This window comes from Bactrocera tryoni, chromosome 1 (genome assembly GCF_016617805.1).
Source record: "Bactrocera tryoni isolate S06 chromosome 1, CSIRO_BtryS06_freeze2, whole genome shotgun sequence".
NCBI classification, from domain to species: domain Eukaryota; kingdom Metazoa; phylum Arthropoda; class Insecta; order Diptera; family Tephritidae; genus Bactrocera; species Bactrocera tryoni.
The window spans coordinates 22691293-22713009 of record NC_052499.1 but is presented as its reverse complement, the minus strand read 5'-3'; the positions used below and the strand labels follow the sequence as shown (position 1 = coordinate 22713009).

General features: G+C 33.3%; 1 protein-coding gene across 2 annotated transcripts in view; it reads right to left on the bottom strand.

Moving 5' to 3' along the window:
• Positions 1-2817: 2817 nt before the first annotated feature.
• The window catches only part of LOC120768857 (transforming growth factor-beta-induced protein ig-h3), a 28885-nt gene continuing 9985 nt past the window's right edge, over positions 2818-21717 (bottom strand). For both annotated transcript variants that reach the window (XM_040095623.1, XM_040095615.1), the window contains exons 3-9: positions 16837-16928; positions 16286-16436; positions 5379-5561; positions 4955-5228; positions 4409-4877; positions 3626-4326; positions 2818-3558 (exon numbers count right to left, since the gene is read on the bottom strand). In XM_040095623.1, coding sequence (XP_039951557.1) covers positions 3073-3558; positions 3626-4326; positions 4409-4877; positions 4955-5228; positions 5379-5561; positions 16286-16436; positions 16837-16928 — 2356 coding nt within the window. In that variant the 3' untranslated portion in view covers positions 2818-3072. The remainder of the gene's footprint in view (positions 3559-3625; positions 4327-4408; positions 4878-4954; positions 5229-5378; positions 5562-16285; positions 16437-16836; positions 16929-21717) is intronic.

The following is a 21717-nucleotide window of genomic DNA, read 5'->3' as shown; positions in this document are numbered from 1 at the left end:
TACGCCAGTAAAGAAGAAGTTATCACACAGGACAGTTTGCTATTTCAAACCAGACTCGCTGAGAAGGAGACTTTTTAGCACTTCTTGAAACACTGTGAAAATTGTGGATATCAGACGTTAATCACCCTCACTCCCCATATAAGGGTTAAGATGAAAATTACTAAATCTGCAATAACTCATTAAGTATAACTCCTAAAGTAAAAATCTTAGATATTAGAAACTATATGATTAATCAAAACTAAGTTTTGTGCATAACATAGTTTTGAGTTTTTTTAGGTAACATTACGAAAATGAGTGAAATCGCGTACAACCACACCTAATTCTCATACATCTTAATTTTGAACTCTATACATATAGATCGAGAGCTAATGACATTATCCACATAAAACTTTGCTCGCAAAGTGTATTTAGGGTCTACGATTTTAAGTACAAAAATAGTCGGGAAATCACTATCTCTATGAAAGTCTCGAGAGCACCATTTTCTAGAAATAATATGTCGTGTTGCCAAAAAGTAATAACCTCTGTTTAACACTTCCCCTGGGCCCTCACAAACTTAGATTTTCGAACTTTCTGTTGACTCTATACTGCATGCATATAGCATAATGGTGAATATATGCGATATCTTAAAAAAAAATAATTGATCTCGCTCTAATAACAGTGTGCCTTTGTCATCAACTTATGTAGATTTTTAATTTTTAAATTTATTCAGAATTCGGTTTAGGGTCGAATATCTATTGGTCTAGACCTTGGCCTAAACCTCATACAAACAATATAACTTCCGATTATTTGAATGACTTATATAACTAATTATTATTATTATTATTATTATTATTAAGGTCAATAATAATGTTATAATAAATACGAAAATATTTAAAACCTGGACATCTTTAAAAATTGTTTTAGTGTGTCTTTTTCTGTTAAATCTTACTATATCTTATATTAAAGTTTTCTTAATAGTCTACATTGTGTAAGTGCCATCATTTTCCTATAATCAGTAAATTTAATGTTTCTTTTTCTCGAAAAAATGCATCTTTCATAAAAAAATTTCAAAGCCACATACATACCAACCGATTTTGCATTTAAACTGCTTTCAATTCGGACACCGAATCTCGGTATTAAACTAGAAATTGAAGGCGGGATGATTATAGGTCAACTCCAAGAATCCAAGCAATTTAAAAGTTACTCTTTTTATATCCTGAACAGGGTATATTAAGCTTGCTATAATGTGCACAACTCCCAGAAAAAAGGTCGGAGACCCTATAAAGTATATATGTATATGATCAGCGTGACGAGCTGAGTCGATTTAGCGATATCTAAGTCCCTCAGCTTTTGAGATACCGTTTTCTTCCAAGAAACTGTAAATTTGTTGGCTTGTTCACTAAGTCTGATCTTTATGATTTTTTTCACAGCCAACTTCACAAACCGGTTTACGATTATGTATTTGAACAGCTGATATAGTAAGGCTTATTTATTAAAATTAAAATGTCTTTAATTTTTTAAAATAGTTTTGTTTGGTGCCCTAACGAAACTGGAAAAAGGAACAGCGTAGCAAAGTGGTAAAAATACAGTTCAAGTAAGACAAAAGTTGTGTTGGTTTGCAAAATTTCGTTCCTACAATTTTAATCTCGAGGACGCACCACAGCCTGGAAGACCTCTTACAGCCGATGTGCAGTAAAAAGTCGTTGGTCGAAGCAAATTGTCATTGCTGAAAGATTAAATTTGTTTAACGCAATTCTTCACGTTACACATAAAAAATTCGTGTTTAAGTTGCACTAAAAAAACGTAATTACTTAGTGAACGAACCAATAGCATATACTGTCTGCCATACAAACTGAACGATCGGAATCAAAATCTTGTATGGAAAAGTTTTCGATTTGACAAGCCACGTTCACGAAATTTCGCACGGCCTATTACTCAAAGCATTACTACAATATCTGAATGAATTCTCTAGATCAGACCACTATGGCATATACGAGGTGTGTTCAAAAAGTATCGCGACAGTTTGCTGACAGTTTTCTTCGATTGCAGGGGCGTGGTGCATCATGAGTTCTTGCCACAGGGAAGAACGGTCAATAAGGAATATTACCTGCAAGTTATGCGCAATTTGCGCGAAGCAATCCGCCAGAAATGCCCGGATTTGTGGAAGAACAAAAATTGGCTTTTGCACCACGATAACGCCCCTGCTCACACATCGTTGGTTGTGCGCGACTTTTTGGCCAAAAACAACACACTAATGATGCCGCAGCCACCGTATTCTCCAGATCTGGCCCCCTGACACTTTTTCTTGTTCCCTAAACTGAACAGGCCCATGAAAGGACGACGTTACGCTTCTCTTGACGAGATAAAGACGGCATCGAAGGAGGAGCTGAATAAGATAAAAAAATGATTTTTTGAAGTGCTTAGAAGATTGGAAAAACCGTTGGCACAAGTGTATAATATCTCATGGGGATTACTTTGAAGGGGACAAAATAGATATTCATGAATAAATAAATAATTTTTAAAAAAACACAAAATTCGCGATACTTTTTGAACACACCTCGTAAATAGTTGTCTTCCAAACCGACCGATCAAAATCAAATTATTGTGTGGCATTTGTGAAGGATATGTTTTTTGTAGACACATATACGTATGAAATCTTCATTTTGAACAAAAACTATTTTTTCTTTCAAAATTTAGGACTTTTATGAATATTAATTTGATTTTCGAATGATTTAAACACCCTTTTCAAAAGTTTGGAAACAAACGCAAATAAATCGAGTTTTGATTTAAATATGTATACGTATGTACTATATATTTTGTAAAGAACGTCATTCACAATTCGGTTTAATACATATAAATATATTTTAATTTATTAAAAAAAAGACATATAGTATGTATATTCGAATGTATAGATCAGATTATAGAGAAATTTCATTAAATTAATAAATACACAAATAAAAAATATCGCAATTTCAGGCTAGAAGCACCGAATCTAGTTTATAATTAGTGCTAAAAGCGCTTTACAATTCTAAAACATCAGACAGCTTACAATTACGTACGTATGTTTGTCTGTCGTTACAAAGTATTCGTGTTTTAGAAGAATAAGTCACCAAAAGTATCCACTTGTGGTCGATACAACTGTTGTTGTGGTCGCTGTTGTTGTTGACGCCTTTGAGGAACAATAATGTCATTGATCTCATGCACAATACCATTAGTGGCGATCGCATCACACTTGGTCACGCCAGCATTTTCAATCTTCGGACGACGTTCGCGTGTAATGCGCAAATGTGCGCCATTCAGTGACTCAATCGAACGCACAAACGGCCAGTTTGTCGGTATGATACCCGCACAGCAGACAACATCATTCACGATATGTGTCTTGATCAGATTCTCCAATTCGGCCTTATCTTTGGTAAGTGTCGTTTCCCAGTCAGCGACTTCTTCGAACACATCATTCTTGGGCACGAGCAAAGTGTAGCTATCACTGGCATTCGCTAAGATGCTGGTAAGGTTAGCGGCGCGCACCAATTCGAGGAATTTGCTATACATGGGATTGGACTCCAAGACTTGCAACAGATTCTACAAAAGAAGGCATGCAAGTTAGAGGTTTATTTGCGAAATGTCACATGGTTATTGCATTGCTTACCATTTTTGGTGCCACCAGCGGTTTGTCCACTTGATGCAACACAGAACCGCAGCTTTCATCGTCGAAGTGCACGAGACGTGCGCAATTGACCGTTGCACGATTCATAACATTGGAGAAGAGCGAATGTGTGGAGTAGAGATTGATGCGCACCTCAGGACCGGCAATAGTTGGTAAATTGGAATCGGACAAGTCGCAGGTCTTAGTCATCGGCTGTGCAAAATGATAATTGAGGAATTCAACTAATTCCGCATTATTGCGTAACGATTCTGGTGATTCTTCCAAAATCTGTGCCCACTTGGTGGCTTGTAATGCCTTGTCGGTTGGCGCGAATACAGTCACATTATCCATATCGTCGTATTTATCAACCAAACCAGCGGCCTCAAGCAAACGCTTGAAGATAGTGACATTCTTCTCTTGCATCAGTGTCGATAGTGGCAATGCCGATTCCGTTGGTAGAATAGTGTCAATTACGTGCAACACGCCATTGGTGCCCATTATGTCTGCTTCAGTGATTTTCGCAATGCTATTGATCACCACCGGCTGTTCACCCACTAAATCGGCGACCTCTGATTTGCCGACGGATGCTTCGCTGCGATTGAAACGCATCGGTTCACCAAGCAAGTTATAGGCGGTTGTCTTGGCACCAGGTATGGAGGCAACGGAGCAGAAAGTCAAATCGACTATGTGATTTTTCAAAATATCTACAAAAGTGGAAGAAAAATGAATACAATAGTTTCACAATATTTTAGAAAGTGTACGGAAATGCATATTGCATATACTTACTTGCACCACAGCCCTTGCCCTCCTTAAGTGCCCGACGTAGTTGGGGATCGACCTTTTCGAAGGCATCGTCAGTTGGCACAAAGATGGTGACTGGTTTCTCGCCTTCCAGCAGTTCACTCAGTTTGGTGTTCTCAAGTACGGTGCGCATAATCGACATATCGGGGCGTTCGCGTATTAAATCCATAACATTCTTTGTTACTGCCTTCATAACACCGTCCATAGTGTGTATCAAACCCTGTTCCGATAGTTTATCATGTTTTACAATTGGTATACAGTTGGCTGTAAAGCGGTAAGGTTCACCACCCAAAGCCAATGGCACTTCAAAAGCATTAATGCGTATGGACTGACTGGGTTCTTGCGCCTTAAGCAATTGATCGTTTTTAAGATCGTACAAACTGACTTCGCCATCAACGATATGACGTTTGTATAAGTTCATCATGGCAGCATCACCCTTTGGCTCAACGGCGTTCTAATTTTTTTAGAAAAAAAAACACATGGAAATAAGTTCAATAATCCATCAGTTAATTACTTTTGCTCTTCACTTACATTTTCGCTTTGCAAATGATCAATGTAATTATTGAATGCCGCATCCACAGGCATGAAGATGGTCACGTTTTTGTTGTTCAAGACTTCGCTAATGCCGACGTTCTTGGCAGTTGCCACGAACTCTTTAGCTCCCATATCGGCTGCTGTTGCATCGATGCCTTTGATTTCCATTTTTTCACATGGTGTTGCGAAGTCAGCATTACGTGGACGTCCATAACCATGACAGCACTGACGTGTTATCGTGATTGTCTTCTTTTTGCCATTTTGGTTAACGCTAATGTTTGTAGAAAAGAAGCAGTGCAAGGGAAAGGGAGTTTAGTTGATAATTAGAAACACCGTTACAACACAAAACAGAGTTCAGCTTGGAGCTTTGGTGTTTTCTGTACTTCTTGTGCAAGGAAAAATAAGACTGCTGAATACTTACACCCGTGTGCATACATGTTTATTTGGCTTCTCAACACATGAGTTAAGGCTAATGTGGAACTGTCCAAATATGTTGGGTCTTACATCGACGCTCTCCGAGACACCAGGTGCAAGCTCTTCAGTATCATTGGGCTTCGAATCGGCTGAGGTTTCGTTTTCTTCCTTTTCGGTGCAGACGTTCGGGCTAAAAATGAATAAATATATACATACATATGTATAAATAAGTTTATATCTTAAACCAAAATTAAGCAATAACTTATTTCAATTATATTATTTCATCGCGTTTTACTTAAATTGTATATTTAAGGGGTTACATGAGTTTACGAATTACAAACATTACAGGCATTTCATTGGCTTATTAAATTGTGCAATACCTCTAGTATATTGTCTTAAATTTTCAAGTTGATCCGAGAAATAGTTTTGGAGATACAGCCTTGAGAACTTGTGCACTCGTGACTAGCTGGGCCAAGTGCGCCGTCTTTAAACGCGTTTTTGTCGAAACTGTGTTTTTATCGAGAAATTAAACAGATCTTTGAGATACAATTCTTAGAGACTTGGACGGAAGTTTTTTTTACGATTACAACTATTTGAAAAAAAATCGCGAAATTTTCACTGAAATTTTCATTTATTTTTAAATATCTGCCAAAAATCCAATTTTCGGCTTTTTTTCCTTGGTTCAAGTTCTAAGTTAAAGTTTTAACTAAAACACGTATTTTTTATACTTTAAATGATCCTGTAAGGAGTTATTCTGCCATCGCGTTCACATCTTTTTTTCCGAGGGGTCACCGGAAATGGCGTCGCAATGGCCGAGTTTAAAATATTTTTTTCCAAAAATTTCAGAATTTCTTTGTTAATAGCGTATGTTTGTAACAATAAAAAACTCCAGTAAAATATTTCAATTTTTGTTTGAGAAAAAAATTGTTGAAAAAGGCTGTGTTTTACCCCAGGAAACCCATGTAACCCCTTAATACTCACATTGAAAGAATCTATATTTATTGTAAGGTGGCATCACCACAAAATTTAATTTTGCTTGTAATGATAATTTAAATAATATGCTTGGACACTCGTACTCTAAAGTTTAATTATTTGCTATATTTTTTCGATTTTGTAACTAAATAACAAGATAAAAATGAATGTTAGAATGATAATCAAAAACGTCACGTTGTTTTACTAATTGATCTAGATCATTCATTTAGAGCATGAATCTACGTTGCATAGTTTCAATTATTTGAAATTTTAATTTAAGCAATTGAATATTTATTGCGCTGAAAAATTAGCTCAGATACCACTATAGGTAGATAGAATTTATCTAAAAAGTAATTACATACTCGCACATATGAGAGATGCATACATATATGTATGTATAAGGAAATTCCTGAATATTTATTAAAATGTAAATTAGTCGCGCCCGATTTTGCGATCTTAAAAGTTTAAAAATATTAATGTTATTTATGTATATCAAGTTCAATATAATATTGTTTTGAGACTGAAAATTCTCAACACGTCACTGGGTTTCTTTTTTTATTGGAGGCTACTTTTAGAATAAGCTGATTACTAATAACCGGTAATTAGCTAATTGTTGTCAGTCAATTAACTTTCTAGAAGTGTCATGTGTGAGTACCATTAACCTACATGCCTATATATTATATGTAAGTATGTACTTAACTGAGTCTGAATATACAGTTGTTGTGACAGATAAATTGTACGTAAATGAATGCAAATCTTACTAAAAATGTTTACATAATATATCTAAAATTTAGATTCTAAATATATCTTATAATGCATCTAATCAATATGTATTATCTATTGCAAAAAAATATTTATTTCCAAATGCCAAATAAAATACTTTTTTTATAAACAATTTAAGTCCGAAATTTTGGTCAAAACTCGATTTTTTTTTGTGAGAGACCGCCATTTTGGCAAATATGTTATTTTCCTTATTCCTTCGATTAATTACTAAATTTAACATTACTATAACAAAATCTGTTTGATATCATTGACCTCAACACCCGCGCCGTTAGTTCTGCTTTCTTCAGACTGGACAAGGAAGCAGAGCAAATGGGTCTGGCAGTGAACGAGGGCAAGACGAAATATCTGCTGTCATCAAACAAACAGTCGTCGACACTCCCGACATGGCTCCCACGTCACTGTTGACAGTCATAACTTCGAAGTCGTAGATAAATTCGTCTATCTTGGATCCAGTATCAACACCAACAATAATTCCAGCGTCGAAATCCAACTCAAAATAACTCTTGCCAACAGGTGCTAATCGGACTAAGTAGGCAATTGAAAAGTAAAGTCCTCTCTCGACGAAAAAAAGCCAAACTCTATAAGTCGCTCATAGCTCCCGTCCTACTATATAGTGCAGAAGCTTGGACGATGACAACAACTGATGGGTCGACGTTACGAGTTTTCGAGAGAAAAATTCTGCGAAAGATTTATGGTCCTTTGCGCATTGGCCACGGCGAATATCGCATCCGATGGAACGATGAACTGTACGAGATATATGACGACATTGACATAGTTCAGCGAATTAAAAGACAGCGGCTACGCTGGCTAGGTCATGTTGTCCGGATGGATGAAAACACTCCAGCTCTGAAAGTATTCGACGCAGTACCCGCCGGGGGAAGCAGGGGAAGAGGAAGACCTCCACTCTATTGGAAGGACCAAGTGGAGAAGGACCTGCCTTTGCTTGGTATATCCCATTGGCGCCACGTAGCGAGAAGAAGAAACGGCTGGCGCGCTGTTGTTAACTGGGCTATAACCGCGTAAGCGGTGTCTACGCCAGTAAAGAAGAAGAATAACGATCCAGTCGAATTAGGAGTTGAAATAATAACAAAAATGTTGTTGGAAAGCATCGATTTTCCTCCTTAAAAAGTCTTATGACGTAAGTGAACCAAAATCATCTCCAATCGCATAATTTTAAGTGGTCAAGATAACGTTTACAGGCTCAAGCTTATTAACCAAGCGCTAGAGAATTTAAACCTTGACAATCTCACTTGGCTTGTAAACAGGCGAAATTGGTGGTTTTCCAAATGCATGCAATGGAAATACATGGAAGAAACTCAACATAAATTGAAGAATTTGAACAGAATCAATGATTATTGGGGGACTATTTACATATGAATGTATATACATATACTCGTATAATTGTGTATTTTCATTTATTGAAGCATTAAGTTTGAAGGGAAGTTATATTTCGAATTTACCCAAACTTGAAACCAAAATCTCTTTTTTTAACGAAATGTAAAAATTGAATGTGCACTTTTTATATATACTTATATTCATATTTTTTGCATTTTTCCTTCTATTTAAATATTTGACTAATATTTGAATATTATTTTAGTTTTTGCTTCAAACACAAGTAGTGAAAGTTTGTTCATCATTAAGGATTTTTATTGCAGCCAGAAATAAGTACATACATACATACATATGTACACGAGTACGCACGATCAACATTTTGCATGCATAAATATTACATCTATCTTGAGAAGAAAAAATAAAAAAACCGTCGGTATGTAGATACCTAAGCTTATTTGATTTATATGAGAGATAATTTGTGGAAAGCTTATAGTTCAAAAGTAGCAAGCGCTTCGAACAATACTGTAAAATTTCAAAATGGTGCAATAAAAATATATTTGGTTTGGTGATATACATATGTATGTATGTACATTCATATTTTTATCGTATATGCATATGTGCATTCAAGTATACGCATATATAGTAAATATGTGTATACCATTAAGCGTTGTGCCAATTTGCCGGCCGGTCAGGTTATTATGATTTGTATTATTTGTTTTTGTTTTCAATATTTGTTGTTGTAAACAGTATGCGAAATGTGCGCATGTGTATGTGTAATTGACAACATGTATGCAACTAATGGCTCACATTTAATTGAATTTTGTTGTTGTTGATGTAAATAAACGAGATATGCATGCAGCAGCTGTGGGCAAAGTGCAATAATAATTGACAAATGTACTTTTAGACATTTATGTACATACTTTCATACATTTATGTAAATATAACTATACTCCAAATGCATTGAAATTGCTACTTATGCACATAAATACTTGTATGTATTTATGTATGTATGTATGTGAGTGTGAAAGCTCCCTGCATTGTTTGCCAAAACAGCAACGGTAGTGTTGTTAGTCCCCATTTATTAGCAGAAATTTCACGAATTAGCGGGAAAGTTGAAAAATTGCCGGCTAGGCGCAAATTGGCGCGTCCACACTACACATACATACATACATATGTACAAATAACTGCTACTCGTACATTTCTAAGTACTAATGCATGCAAATTGGAGACCCGCTTGCACGTAACAGTAAGTCCATTGTTTGCTAACGTTAACTATTTAGCACACGTACAGATACATTAATATATACATAGGTACATACAACTATGTAAATATGCATGTTAATAGTTTGAACATACTCAAATCTGAGACCGTAAAATAGAAAGGGGAGGCTGTGCGTCAATGACACATGCAATTTAGAAATAAAAATTCTACAAAGTTCCAATGTGAGAAGAGCTTTACATTTGTGTGATATACATATGTACATATGTACATATAAGTATGTATTTCATATATGTATGCGCATACATATCGTCACTTAAAATGCAAAACAATGTATCATCAAAAGAACCGAAATTGAGTTTTTTACTCCTTTCGATTCACTGCACCATGTTATATATACATACATATACATATACATACATACATATGTATGTAGCATAACCAACATATAACCTATTTATGTTTAACCAAAAATCAAATTTTGTTTCAATATTAGTGGTTTCTATTATATCGTATTTCCTTCGCCTGTAAACTTATGAGAAATGATGTTACGTTATTCTCTCTTTTAGGTGGCATGTGGCATATGTTCATACATTTATAAATGTGCATTTGCAAGTTTATTTGTATACTAAATTAACTCCTACATTTACTATGGAAGTGCAGTAAGAATATGCATACTTACATACATATACATCCATTCAAAAATATGTATGTATGTGTGTTCATACATATGAGCAAATCTAAAGGTTGTTTCAAAATTAAGGCAAGATTGGAATTAAATAGAAAATACAATTTTTAGTCTTTTGATTGCAATTTTTCTAATGAGTCACAAGGTAAATAGGATAGGCTTATTTATAGAATACCATATCGGGAAAATTTTCTCCACGACTATCCATGCACATGCAACGTTGAGTATCCTCCTTTAAAGTACGCATGGTTGTGTGCTTGTTGCAATAGGCCTGTTATTTTAAGATAAGAAGCTAAAAAGACATCTAATGGTGTTAGATCAAACGATGTAGGAGGCCAATTCTGATCATTAAAACGAAAGTTTGCCCGATCTGTAAATGTCTCATGCATTAAGTGACGGAGAGTTTCACGGGCTGTGCGACAAGTGACACCGTCTTGTTGAAACTACATATCGGCCACATCAATATTTTCCGGCAAAAAAAAAAAAAACAGATTATCACGTCGCGTTATTAAGCGCCAGTAACAGTCACTACTTGACCAGCCGTATATTGAAAAAAGTGTGGTACAATTATGCCTCCAACTTCAAATCCGTACCAAACTATAACATATTGTGGATTTATTTGTTTTTCGATATTTACATCTGTGTTTTCAGAACCTCAAAAGCGGCAATTTTGGCGATTAGCAAACCCATCAAGGTGAAAATTCTTTGATTTTGCTTAAAAAATCAGCATTGGAACTTTCATTATTTTTGAAATATTGTTCAATAATGGAAACACATTATTCTATCATTTTTACTAAGTCTAAACTAACAGCTGTCGATTGTTTTTTAAACGTTGTCAACACTTTACCACCGCCATAAATGGTAACAAATCTAAATCTTGCGGTAATTTTGGGACACCCTTTATATACATATGTGTATTAACCAGTTTATTTTTGCAATGAAAGCGATCTTCGCAAAACTAATTGAAATGGAGGAAACAATTTACTTAATCGTTCGTTTGATTGCATAAGCGTATGGTGACATCTGCTTTGACAACCCAGGAAAAAATCTTGAGTGATTTGTAATGCCTATATAGTTAGTACATACTCGTACTTATGTATGCATCTAAATGTTCTTTTAAATTTTATAATTCCTTATTTATCTTAAGGCGTAGTAGAATTTTCGCACGGATGATTTAGATTTACAGTATGTACTCGTTAAGCAACACTAGTTAAAAAGTGTGTGTCCGTTGCATTTATGAAATTATTATATAGAATATGTTATAATAATTATTATTAAACTACTGATTCTTATTTAATATATATATATATACATTAGGGTGTCCGCTGAAGTTTCAATTGCCCTAAACACGAGGATCTAACGTACTATCGGGTGATTTTTTAAGAGCTTGATAACTTTTTTTTAAAAAAAAAACGCATAAAATTTGCAAAATCTCATCGGTTCTTTATTTGAAACGTTAGATTGGTTCATGACATTTACTTTTTGAAGATAATTTCATTTTAAATGTTGACCGCGGCTGCGTCTTAGGTGGTCCATTCGGAAAGTCCAATTTTGGGCAACTTTTTCGAGCATTTCGGCCGGAATAGCCCGAATTTCTTCGGAAATGTTGTCTTCCAAAGCTGGAATAGTTGCTGGCTTATTTCTGTAGACTTTAGACTTGACGTAGCCCCACAAAAAATAGTCTAAAGGCGTTAAATCGCATGATCTTGGTGGCCAACTTACGGGTCCGCATGATCTTGGTGGCCAACTTACGGGTCCATTTCTTGAGATGAATTGTTCTCCGAAGTTTTCCCTCAAAATGGCCATAGAATCGCGAGCTGTGTGGCATGTAGCGCCATTTTTTCAAAGATGCTGTTGGACGCAACGTTACGGTGAATGGCGATCGCTATCGTTCGATGCTAACAAACTTTTGTTGCCAAAATGGAAGAACTGAACTTGGTTGACATGTGGTTTCAACAAGATGGCGCTACATGCCACACAGCTCGCGATTCTATGGCCATTTTGAGGGAAAACTTCGGAGAACAATTCATCTCAAGAAATGGACCCGTAAGTTGGCCACCAAGATCATGCGATTTAACGCCTTTAGACTATTTTTGTGGGGGCTACGTCAAGTCTAAAGTCTACAGAAATAAACCAGCAACTATTCCAGCTTTGGAAGACAACATTTCCGAAGAAATTCGGGCTATTCCGGCCGAAATGCTCGAAAAAAGTTGCCCAAAATTGGACTTTCCGAATGGACCACCTAAGACGCAGCCGCGGTCAACATTTAAATGAAATTATCTTCAAAAAGTAAATGTCATGAACCAATCTAACGTTTCAAATAAAGAACCGATGAGATTTTGCAAATTTTATGCGTTTTTTTTTTAAAAAAAGTTATCAAGCTCTTAAAAAATCACCCGATATATGTATACAAGCACTTTATTTTGAAATTAAGCCGTGACAAAAGTACATTTATTTCTTATGTTTATGTATAACAATGGACTTTCCCATGAGATGAGATAAACTTACAACTTTGAAATATATTCTAATAGCAGATTTTTATCTCTACAAAAAACGTCTTAATGATTCTTTTAATAAAACCATTCTTTTAAAAGTTATATGAATATATCAAATGCACTGAGCATTCATACAAGTGATTTATACTTTCTGTGTTGCTCATACGACATGGTGGAACGTATACCTGAATGCTAAGTGAGTACATTTGATGCATAATTTTAACTGCGTAAAACTTGTAAAGGAATATTTTTAAGAAAAAATCATTAAGACCTTTTAGTAGAGCGGAGGAACATTTTGAAATAGAATATAATATTTTAAAAGTTGTAGGTTATTTTTTTTAGAAAAAAAGTTTACCAAACAATTAAATTTATGTTTAGTTTTCTGTCAAACAATCAATATCGTGTGTTTACAAGCCAATTTAGGCGAGAGTGTGTCTCGCCTGAACAAAAATTTGTCAAAGTAGGTGAAGTTCTCTAGAGGTTCGTTAAACCAGGAGCCTATGAAGAGTCTCAAGACTTCTAATTCTTCATTTTCATTTTTAATTAACTGATAACCATAACCCATAAAAGCGCAATACTTGAACTTTTAAGTTCTCAAAGCTTAAAGCAATAAATTTTATTAAGCCTCCTCTATCGATGAAATATAACCTAAATTTTTTAACTTTCACAGCGTTAACAGCATGGATAGCGTACCATAAGAAAAATTTTAAGTTGGAACCTTTTTTAGGGCAAACCCTGAAACTTTAGCTAGCCTTTGTATAAAAAAATTCAACTTGAAAAATAACGGACACCCTAATGTGCATATACGAGTATACACTATATTTAATAGTAGATTAATAAATTTTCTAATGAATATCTATATTTTTTAGCTTAACCCAATACATATAGCAGATTTTTATAAAATTTATTTGATTAGCAACTATTTTATATTATTAATAATGTTTTATGGAGTCCCAATCCCAATAACGTTGGGACTTGTAGACATAACTGGTAGATGCTTAGCGGTGGAGACTGCTATCTAGTTGCGTTCACAGTGAACCGTAAGAAGGCTCCGAATTACTAAGTCTTAGCAAAGGCAATATCGCCTCAATTGTAGGTGCTCTGACTGAACATTGTTCAATAGACTCTTTACCAAAGCTGTATGGACAGGAGAGGTGGAATCATCCTGACAATTCTTCCTCTATTGCCCGCCTTTTGCCAGATTGAGATTGAAATATCTCGGCACACACCTTTGGTGAACGTAACGAAGTTGCTGGGATTAATTTTAACCGATTCTGTGCTAAGTTTAAACCGCTTCCTCAATGTATTATGAGCATCTGGTGTTCCACCTTTGGAACGCATATCTAACCAAGGAAGATTCATCGTTTTAGGATCAATCTAACGGCCTTACCCAACCTAACTGTACTCTATATTGTATTAAAATTTTAAGCTTATAGAAAATTTTTATTTTACATGGTTTTTTTTTTAATTTTCTCAGTTTTACTTTGAATGTGGCTCTATTCCAAAATATGTTTAAATTGTTAATCATATTTGTTATGCTTTCATTGTTATTTTAGAAAGTAACTATTTAGTGCAAGTCAACCAATCAACTAATTGCGCACCTCAGTATGTATGTATGTAGTAGTCAATGGTTGCGGTTAACAGGTGCATACTGTACTTTCATTGTCTTTATATGTAAGGTTAAACTTACCACTAATCCCATGCTACAATATGCATTAACAAAATAAATATAATTTTCTAGAAAGTTAAAAAGCAAATACTTTGTATTTCGTGATATTCTTTTTTGTGACCACAGCAATATTTACTGGGATACAAGTACCTTCATCTTTTTAAACTTTATATGTCTACATTACTACATCCATATGCTAGAACTGGAATACATACATATGTATGTATGTATATGCTAAACAATTGTGTGTCATTAAAAATTCAGTCGCTCTATCATACATACATGTATAACCCCATAAGCTAGGCGTTTTGCTTCTCCACTGACCGTCCACTCAATATGGGTTGTGAAGAAGTGTGTAAATTGACAGTGAGCGATTTCACTTTGCAATTGGTAAATGGCGAAATTATCTCTGTTTGATGTCAATGAGCCTCATTCAATGTTACTTTTTTGTTGTTGTTTGGTGTTTTATTTTGTTTATTTTACATATCATTCCTTCTCATATTTCTGTTTTGTTTAACAAAAAATTTCTCTGTGAGTTTTGCTTTTAGAGCGAACGTTGACAATGGATAAATTTTGTTTAACAATAAAGTTATTATGAGAAGTATTTAATATTTATCGATTGTTAAACAAACAAATATGGGTGTTATAGAGTTACAATTTTTAAGACCGAGTAGGTCACACATTTTCACATTTCACACATTTTCATTGTGATGCCACTCACGTATTTTAAAACTAAATTTAATTATCGCTTTCAAAATAAACTTCTTTTGAGCCAATACAAGCACGTCAACGCTTAATCCAATTTCCTTTTCTACAAGGCAGGATTTCAGCGCTTTTAGCGAGTTTTGGTTTTTTTCAGTTTCGGCTCATTTTTAGAGCACCATCACTAGACTGCTGGACAGTTTCGACGTTATATTCATAAAACCATTAATGATGTGTTTGATGAATATATAGGGACCTCAGCTACATAAATATGCTGTCAAGCATTTTTTTTGATTAAGTTGCTGAAATTTTTGCAAAGATTCGGGTCTTCTATGATCTAGCAATAACACGCTTCAGACCCCAATTGTCGAACCATAAGAGATGTTCTACTATCTCTATATTACCAACACAAAGATTTTCAAGCTCTGTTTCTTTAACAATTTTGATGTTATGTCATTAACAGAGTTCGATGGATGACTCCCATGAAGCAAGTGTCCGATGACTTCACGATCTTCACTAAATGCTTTGTGTCGCTTCTGTAGCATTTTTAACGATTCAATAGCCATGACTGCATTGGAAACAAAAAATTTCAATCAAACTTGAAATTTTTCCTTGGTAAAAATCGCCAAACTGTTCGTGTTCTAAACAGCAGTCAAACACACACTAATTCAACAAAGAGTTCAAACTTCAAACGAACTTAAAAAAATTGTAACAGTCTGGGTTTTTTCTCATGTTATGAATTCGATTTGCGTGTGCAATTTTAATGGACCAATCAAAGGCAAATTTGTGCAGATGATATTTTCCAAAAAACCATATTAATTTTTGCTGTATATAATGTATTTTTAAAATTTTAATGTAATTCACATTAGTAAATCTTAAATGCGTCTTAACACATTAACTTTACCGAAAGAAGGAGTTTTGGTTAATTTAACCCGATCTTAACAGACAGATGGTTGCTAACCAGACATTCAGAAAACGGTCCTAAGTATAATAATTAACCTAATTATGCCTACTCCACTATTTTTATAATAAATTATTTTAAAATGGCACTTACCCCTTCCACCAGTGTTCCTGTGGGATACCACCGAAACCAAAACCACCAAACGAATTAAAGAAATCATTTCCGAGGAAGGGGAATGATTGCTGGAAAAACACGCCAGGGCCTTGATTGCCGCCATTAATCTCACTGGTCACAACATCCACATCTGTGAAATAAATATAATTAATATATAAGTACATATAAAGAAATAGGTACATATGTATACATATACATACGCAATAGTAAAATTATATGAATAGAAGTTTGTCTGTACTTTTTAATGGTATTTCAGAAATATTTTTGTTAGAAACAGCAAAAGATATATAAATACGAGTAAAACAACAATGGAATTATTTTAATACTCTAAAAGTAAAAAGCACTGATCTACTCTTTGCCTTTTCTTATCTTATATTTGTATACTTAATTCGAGATGAAAAAATTTACGAGCAGTGAAATCTTAACTCCATATTAAAAATTGTTGTTATCTAAATCAAATTCGCATTTAGTATTTAAAAAATACGAATATCTTCAATTACAATTTGATACAAAATCAATCCGTTACTTACCAAATGGTTTCTCTCTGACATGCGGTGAACCGGCACGTCCCTGCTGCTGTTGTTGTTCGAGCGGCACAAATTCGGCTTCTTCATCGAAATTACTAGAAACCAGATTTAAAGGATATGAATTAGCAAAATTTTGCCAAATATTTGGATATCCACCAGTTGATTGCGCTTGCGCTTGTGGTTCAACAATTTCTACTACTTGTGTGTCAACAGCGGGTGCGGGTGGTAGTGGTGCGAATGGTATTAATGGTATGGGTTGTAAGAGACGGTGTTGTAACGGTGTAGTGATATGATGTAGATGCGCAAAACTACGAATATTGAAATAAAATGCAAATTTGTTTATGTGTTTTGTATTCAAGCGTTACTTTAATGCATCTCTAGGCATGTTTTAATATCAATGTATGTATGTATTTGTTAGAATGAATTTATTTTACTTTAGTGTTTTCTTTGAAAGCATGTTTGTACATATGTTTGTATGTATGTGTGTATGTATGTTTGCAAGTAATGAAAGAAATTAGAAATAAAATCTGGAAGGTTCCTATAAATATAATCTCTTATCTAGTTCCAGACTTTCTAAAACAGTATATGATAGTACATAGTTCAAATATAATTTAACTATAATTTAAAATACAATAGATTTTCAGTCTATAAAATTTTGTTATTCACACACACTAGAAAAAAGAAAAACTCTTCCAAAAGGGTGGTTCGTATATACGACACTGATCACTAGATTGTGACCTCTGTGTGTGTGTGACTTAACTAAAACATGATTATTTTTAAAGTGGTATAAAACAACAGCAGGGAAATTTGAAAGATATAGAAGAAGCAAAAGTTAATTAACAGATTATAAAAATAACATGGAAATGACAATAATAAACATACATTTAACAGTATTCCTCTATAAGTTACTGTATTCTACTAATTAACATTGTCACCTTCTCCTGTTACATAGCTCATGGTTTTTCTGTAAAAATCTGCTGTAATCCTTTAAAAATGTAATGTATGTATTTGTTTTCTATATTTTCAAATCAACATTTGTTATTTCAAGTTTGTATATATATTATATATGGTATACAATACATACTCAAATTATATAAAATATATGTATGTATGTGAGCATAAGCAAAATTTATTTGGAATTTATATACTAAATACGATTTTGTGTGCCAAGTTATGTGACCAGAATAATTACTGAGCAGCTAAGGGTGTTTCTTGTTATTAAAAAAAATAATGAATATTCTGTATTCCAGATACATAATCATGATAACCATATTAAAATCAAACCGCAGTCGAAATTTGCAAGTGAAAGAAATAATGACAGTACGTATAGTCGTTAATGACACATCCAAAAAACGTGGAATTTGCGAACTTTTCACTCTTTTTAACTGTATTTATGTATACAAATATTTATATATTTCTTTATATGTACTATAAAAATTATAACATAATATAACAATATGATAAAAATTTGAAATCTTCGGAAAAGAGTTAGAAAATGTCGATTGTAAAACAAAAAATATTTGGATAGAAAAACAAAAGCCTCAAAAAATCGTGCAAACTATAAAGCTTGTTTCTAAAGTCAAGTACACAGTGTCATAGCATTTTGGGTTACAAGCTGATTTACTATTATGAATTTATGAATTAAAAATATGAATTTCATTAGTAAAAATAATATAAGAAAATAAAATTCAATGCTTTAAAGCCAAATTTTTTCAAGAAAATAAAAAACACTTAGAAGAAATGTTTTAAAATTTATAGTTTTACTTTTATCAATTTAACGTTTCGAAAAATTTTGATAAAAATAAATTAAAAATTTTTCCTGAAAATAAAAATACATATGTATAAAATATTAAGCTGATTTTCATTCTCTAATAGTTTAATTAAATACCCCCTCAACTAGCGTCTCGAGCCACCTCTGTGTATAAGTTGACACATCAAACTACAATATATTTTTATTATTCATTGCGTACAATTTTTCTGTTACTTTTTTGTCTCACTTCACTTACAGAGAATTAGAAACAATAAAAAATGTGATCAAAATTCTAATAAGCTGATAACCTTTTCTTTTTTTGACTTCTGAAATATCAAAAAGCGTTGCGTAAATAATAGTGTTAAGTGGAAACAGTTTTAATAAAATTTTACACAATGTTAAATCGTAAAATGATTTTTAAAATTTTGTTATTACTTTTGCATGTACAGATTTTGGCATGAATGCCATATAAAATTTTCGTTATATTTCGTCACAGTGTGTTTACAAACACACATACGCTCTAGATAATCTACATTTAAGCTTGAAAAATTGTGGCTCCTAAAGTTTTGATGAGTCCAGGTATTTAAATGTTACTTCCTTTCAAAGTTTAAAGAACTAACATACTTATATACATACACATATACGTTTGTTATTTATTTGTCATTTGCATATAAATCACTTTGGCTGACTTTTATAATTGAAATTCTCTTTTATTGTGCACAACATTCACACATAAGATTTATTCAAACATAAAATCACAAAATAATTAAAATTATGAGTCACGCTGTGACAAAGCACGTGCCTCTTTGTGCATTTTAATTCGTTTTTCCTTGCACTGCGTTGACATTTGGCTACCAATTTTGGTAAACGTAAAAATGTATGAAAATATTCTATTATTCATGCTTAGTGAAGTTTTAAGTAATAAACAAGAATATTCTTTTTATTGGTGAAAGAAACAAAAAGTCTAGTTGCGGTGTATTTTGTTCTATGAATTTAATTATTTTATGCTATAAGCATTTTTATTTTTTATTATATTTTCAACTAAATTCGACAATACCTTTCAAATGCAATATTGTGGAAGCAATTATTAAGCATTACATTTCCTATAAATTTTTTTGGCTAGGTATTTGCCATATTAGAACTACTATTATTATTATAAGATTAACAAACCTACCAAATATAGTTAACCCATATGTATGTATAAATAATTTACATAAACAAAAACTTAAAAGCATAATACCAACCTAAAAATTTGTGTGACCTGAAAATTAAAATAGCTGAAAAAATATTTTTTTCGCACTAATATACATAATTGCAAATAAGTAGTGGATATAAATAATGAAAATAAATATGAAAGCACTTAAATTAAGTGCAATTAATATGAAAGGCATTTTAGTTAATATTTGTAAGCGTAATGCAATTATTATCGGCACACTTTTCCACGTATTCTCTTTGGAAAACAAGGGGACATTATATACAAATTGCGATAAGTGGGGTTTGTACACTGTGTCAACTAAGCGCAGTTAATGTTAAATTACAAGCTCGCCTATAACACGACAAAAACTCGAATTACTCTTTTGAAAATTTACGCTTAAAAGAGGCATATTTTTAGTAATTAAATTATTAAAATATCTGTATTTATTTAATTGCAAACAGTGAAACCAAAATTTTCAAGCCAGTAGATCTGGACTTAACTGGGTCAAAAAAAAGTGTTACTAAAAAATATAAAGGTAACGCGACGATTCAAAAAACGTTTCCTATTGATAAAAGCACCTAGCTGAACTTTTATAAAGATATTATTTCGAAGTTTCTATTTCCAAATCTAATAAATTTTAGGACCAAAAGAATGTCTTTGTATGAAATAAGTTTAAAGAAAAGATTAGACAAAAACACATGTAAAATTAAAATAAAATGAAAGCACCGCATATTTTGAATAATCAACAGAAATAGCGTCGAGGAGTTAAAATAAATAATGATATGGACGGAATTTGGGTAAAATATTAGTCAAACATTAGGCTCAAAAAAATGTTTTAAGCAACTACTGGACAATATTAAGCTTTATATCTTCCCATGGACAAACATAATATCAATCCATAAATTATAGTGATTTTATATTGTTACAGAACTTAAAAAACTTTATTTAAACCTCGTAAACAGCAATCTTCTTGAGAAATACGCAATCTACCAGCATTCACCGAAGACGAAAAATGCAAATTACTGTGGATATAAAGAACTTAAAACTATTATATAGAAGCTCATAATAGACAGACAGATTAACTAAAAATCTTTTGCTTTGGTCCACAAAAGTATGTTGGGTTTACTTTCTGCTAACTTACTAAACACGGAAATACACTTCTTTTGTTTGGGATCTCTATAGCCGGCCATAATCGCCAAATTATTGCGATTTGCAGCTAAATTAAATATAAACATAAGCATTTTAGTAAAATTATTTTTAAATGGTAAACGGAATCATACACATTTGCATATACTACATACATATGTATGTACATATGTACTATGTGTGAAAACTATAAATTCATTGTGCTAACAAACTTCCGTAAATTTCCATTGCCACTGACTAAAACGCTTTACATCACGTTGGCAAGCAGATATATGCATATACATATACATACATATGTAAGTATATACATACGATGTGTTAATTTTTGCCATCATTGGCAGTACGCCTTGAATCCGTCTGATTATAAACTGTAAATCGTAAATTTAGCCAAAACCGTTCTTGCTCAAGCCACGTAAGCCAAAGCATGGATGTACCTTTCTAGAATTTACTGTGTGGAACAGCAGTACTACATTAATTGGAAGAGAGTGCTAAATAATAAACGCTAAGCATAGCCTGAAAATTACACAGACACAAAAACACAAAAATAATGCTTTTGTTGGTTTCGTTTGCATGGTTCATGTTTTTATTGTTTACTCAGCAAATACATACATAGATAAAGGCAACACAACTTCGAAACCAACAGCACAAAAGAGACCCGGTGCCCCACTTTAAAATATATTGTTGGCCCCCCTTCGTAAAAGTCGTGCCCTGACAGTTAGTTTGTAGCAGAAAAAGCCATTAATACAACACTAAAAAGTGTGTTTGAGCGCTTATAGGTACATACTTCTCGTAC